Below are 2,723 nucleotides of genomic sequence, written 5' to 3' on the forward strand. Positions count from 1 at the left end.
CGCTTATGAAAATACCCCTCTCTATGTTGTTTTCGTCCAAGCAAAGGAGTTTGACTATCTCCGAAACATTATTTGGATATTTTTACCCCTCGCCGCCTATGTCACTTACATGTGGGTTAGGAGAAATACTTTTGTTACTCACTCGATCGTTCGCATGGCACCAGAAATGACACGTTGACTCCCCTCTTAGTGTCATTTTATCTAATTTAGTGTATCCGTAGGGTTTTTTTGTTGTTTCAATCTGTAGCAATTTATTGAATAAGCCCGGAGAATCACAATTCAGGAACCATGATCTGAGATTACGATTTCATTGCAATTCGATTAATTTCCATATTGATCCACAGCGCTCAACCATCCAACTAATCAATCTTATAGTTACACGGGGGCTTAATTTCACTTGCACTATCTCATCACATGCAAACACATGCAGTTGACAGAACAAGCATTTGAACGAAGAAAAAAAAGGAAGCAAGGAAGAAGAGACTAGATCCTGATGACAAGTCAAAGAAGCCTACTACTCGGCTCACCTTGTCTGGTCATCCATCGGAAAGAAATTCAGAAGAGCCAATGGGACACCTTCTTGGGAATGACACGCTCTTCGATGGTGTTCAGGCTCGGCTTCCACCCCCGGCACGACAGCTCCCGGCTCAAGAACTCCGGGCGGTGCTCCTCGAACCCGTCCGCCGTCGCCGCCGCCTCCTCCCTCCTCTCCATTTCTGCCACAGCCGCCGCCGCCGCCTCGTTCTTGGCCGACCTATCGGCGTCGTCGGCTTCCCGGCTCTTCCTGGACGAGAGCTTCCTCCGCAGCCCGCCCGGCATTGACCTGGAGCGCGCCAGCGACCGCGACGCCGTGAGCACGCGCCGCGCCTCCTCGGCGGACACCTTGCCGCGGGTGGCCGGCAGCAGGACGTAGACGCCGCCCGCGCCCAGCACGTGGTCGGCCGGCAGCGGCGCGACCTTGCTGGCCCCGCCGGCTGCGGCGCCCTTCCGCTGCTGCAGCAGGCGCGCGTCGACGACGAAGTGGCGCGGGTGGTCCATCATGAGCTCCGCCACGGACACGGGCTCGCTGAGCGCCCGCACGCTCCCGTCCGCCATCACCACCTTCCCTCCGCTCGCGCCCGCCGCCGCGCCCGCCGAGATCAGGTTCCCCATGCCGCTCTCGCTATGCACACACGATATCTGCCTGCTCGATCGGCAATGGGTTAAGCTCTGCTAATGGCGCGGTGGGAGGAGGGATGGTTGGGACGGAGGGTGGTATTAAAACGGTGGGGTGGGATGGGAGCGAATGCTTCCTGGTAAACTTTGAGGTCGGTCATAGGTTATAAAAAAGTGTGGAGGGGGTTTAGGTTGGCCGGGCAAGCAGAGAAGAAGAAGCCAAGAAATGGCGGGTTGGGTTTGAAACCGAGCTGCTCCTCTCCCCCGTCCCCGTGAAAGTGAGGTCGTTGGCGCGTTGACTCGTACTTGACGCGCTGCACCGTCACGCCCGCTTCGACTTGTTTTTCTCCGTGCCGTGCGACGTACCGTTCTCTTGTGAACGCACTCAACTTTGGGACAAAATCGTCGCAGGAGTACTACACAACCTAACAATAAATTCTTTGGAACGTTCCTGACGATCATGAAGATTTTGGACAATGATGTAATTCTTTTTGAAGATTCTGGAGAACGGGAATTGGCTGGCTGCAGTGTGTGTACGCGAGGCTTCCAAGCGGAAGTATCAGGGAAAGGGTTTATGGTACTAGGAGAAAAGAGAGGGGAAAAAAACTACAGTAGAAAGAAATAGAGTCGAGAATGGGTGATTTGGTTGGCGACTACCGGTGTGGTGTGTGGTGTGTGGTGATGATCGAGTTGGGTCGGGCTGGATAGATGTATGTATGCGTACTTTTTGTCTCAGCTCCGACCGAAGGCGACGTGCGACCATTTCGCGCTCCGGCCGGCCGGCCGCTGCGTGCTCCTCCATTCCTCGTGAGATCGGTAGCTAGCTTGGAACAGAATCCAAGTCTCCGTTATAGCACTACTACTGTTGTTGCACAGCATTAGTTGGCCGGCTAGCTAGTAGCCCTAGAATAATCACAAGCGCGTCTTCCTGCCCGCGTCTGATGAACCGGGGCCTCTCCCCTGCTTGTTGGTTTGGGTTTCGCATTGCATTGTTCATAATGTAAAATAAGGACGAGCAGCAAACTAATACGTGTACGTATATAGCTGTGCTGAGCTTGATGGGCTGTCTCCTGTGCGTATGCGATTTGGTTAAATGCACCTACGAAGTTGACGAGATCATGATCGTCCTGCACGTTGAAGATTTTCAGACCAGAAGCATTGTGTCCGGAGACATGGGTGCTAGCTTAGCTAATTCCATCTCTAGTAGTAGAGTAACATCATGAACGAAGACTGAAGATAAAGAAACGAAGACAGAAAGATGTTGAGGTCAACCAATTAATGCTGGGAAATACTGGACAGGGAGAATATGGACTTCTACGGACAGAGTTTGGCAGAGTGCTGGCCCTACCGTGATGGAGGCCTGGGTACTTAGCATCTAGTAGTGACACTCATAATTGCCATGCTTCTACTTCCAAGCACCATTGCTGCAAAGCACAGTCTATGCCAACCTTGCTTTATGTACAGTGATCCTTACTCTTGACGCTCAAGTTCTAACAATAGTCTTTGAGTAGTACTAGTAGTACTATTAGCAACACCATGGAAACACATGGAAACGGTGTGCATAGCCC

The 2,723-nt window shown here is 52.5% G+C and overlaps 1 protein-coding gene across 1 annotated transcript; it reads right to left on the reverse strand.

Moving 5' to 3' along the window:
- Positions 1-289: 289 nt before the first annotated feature.
- LOC125553912 lies at positions 290-1,365 on the reverse strand. The gene has a single exon (XM_048717561.1). It carries the CDS (start codon positions 1,150-1,152, stop codon positions 556-558), a length of 597 nt encoding a protein of 198 aa, XP_048573518.1. The 5' UTR covers positions 1,153-1,365; the 3' UTR covers positions 290-555.
- Positions 1,366-2,723: the final 1,358 nt, after the last annotated feature.

This window comes from Triticum urartu, chromosome 4 (assembly GCF_003073215.2).
Source record: "Triticum urartu cultivar G1812 chromosome 4, Tu2.1, whole genome shotgun sequence".
Classification (NCBI taxonomy): domain Eukaryota; kingdom Viridiplantae; phylum Streptophyta; class Magnoliopsida; order Poales; family Poaceae; genus Triticum; species Triticum urartu.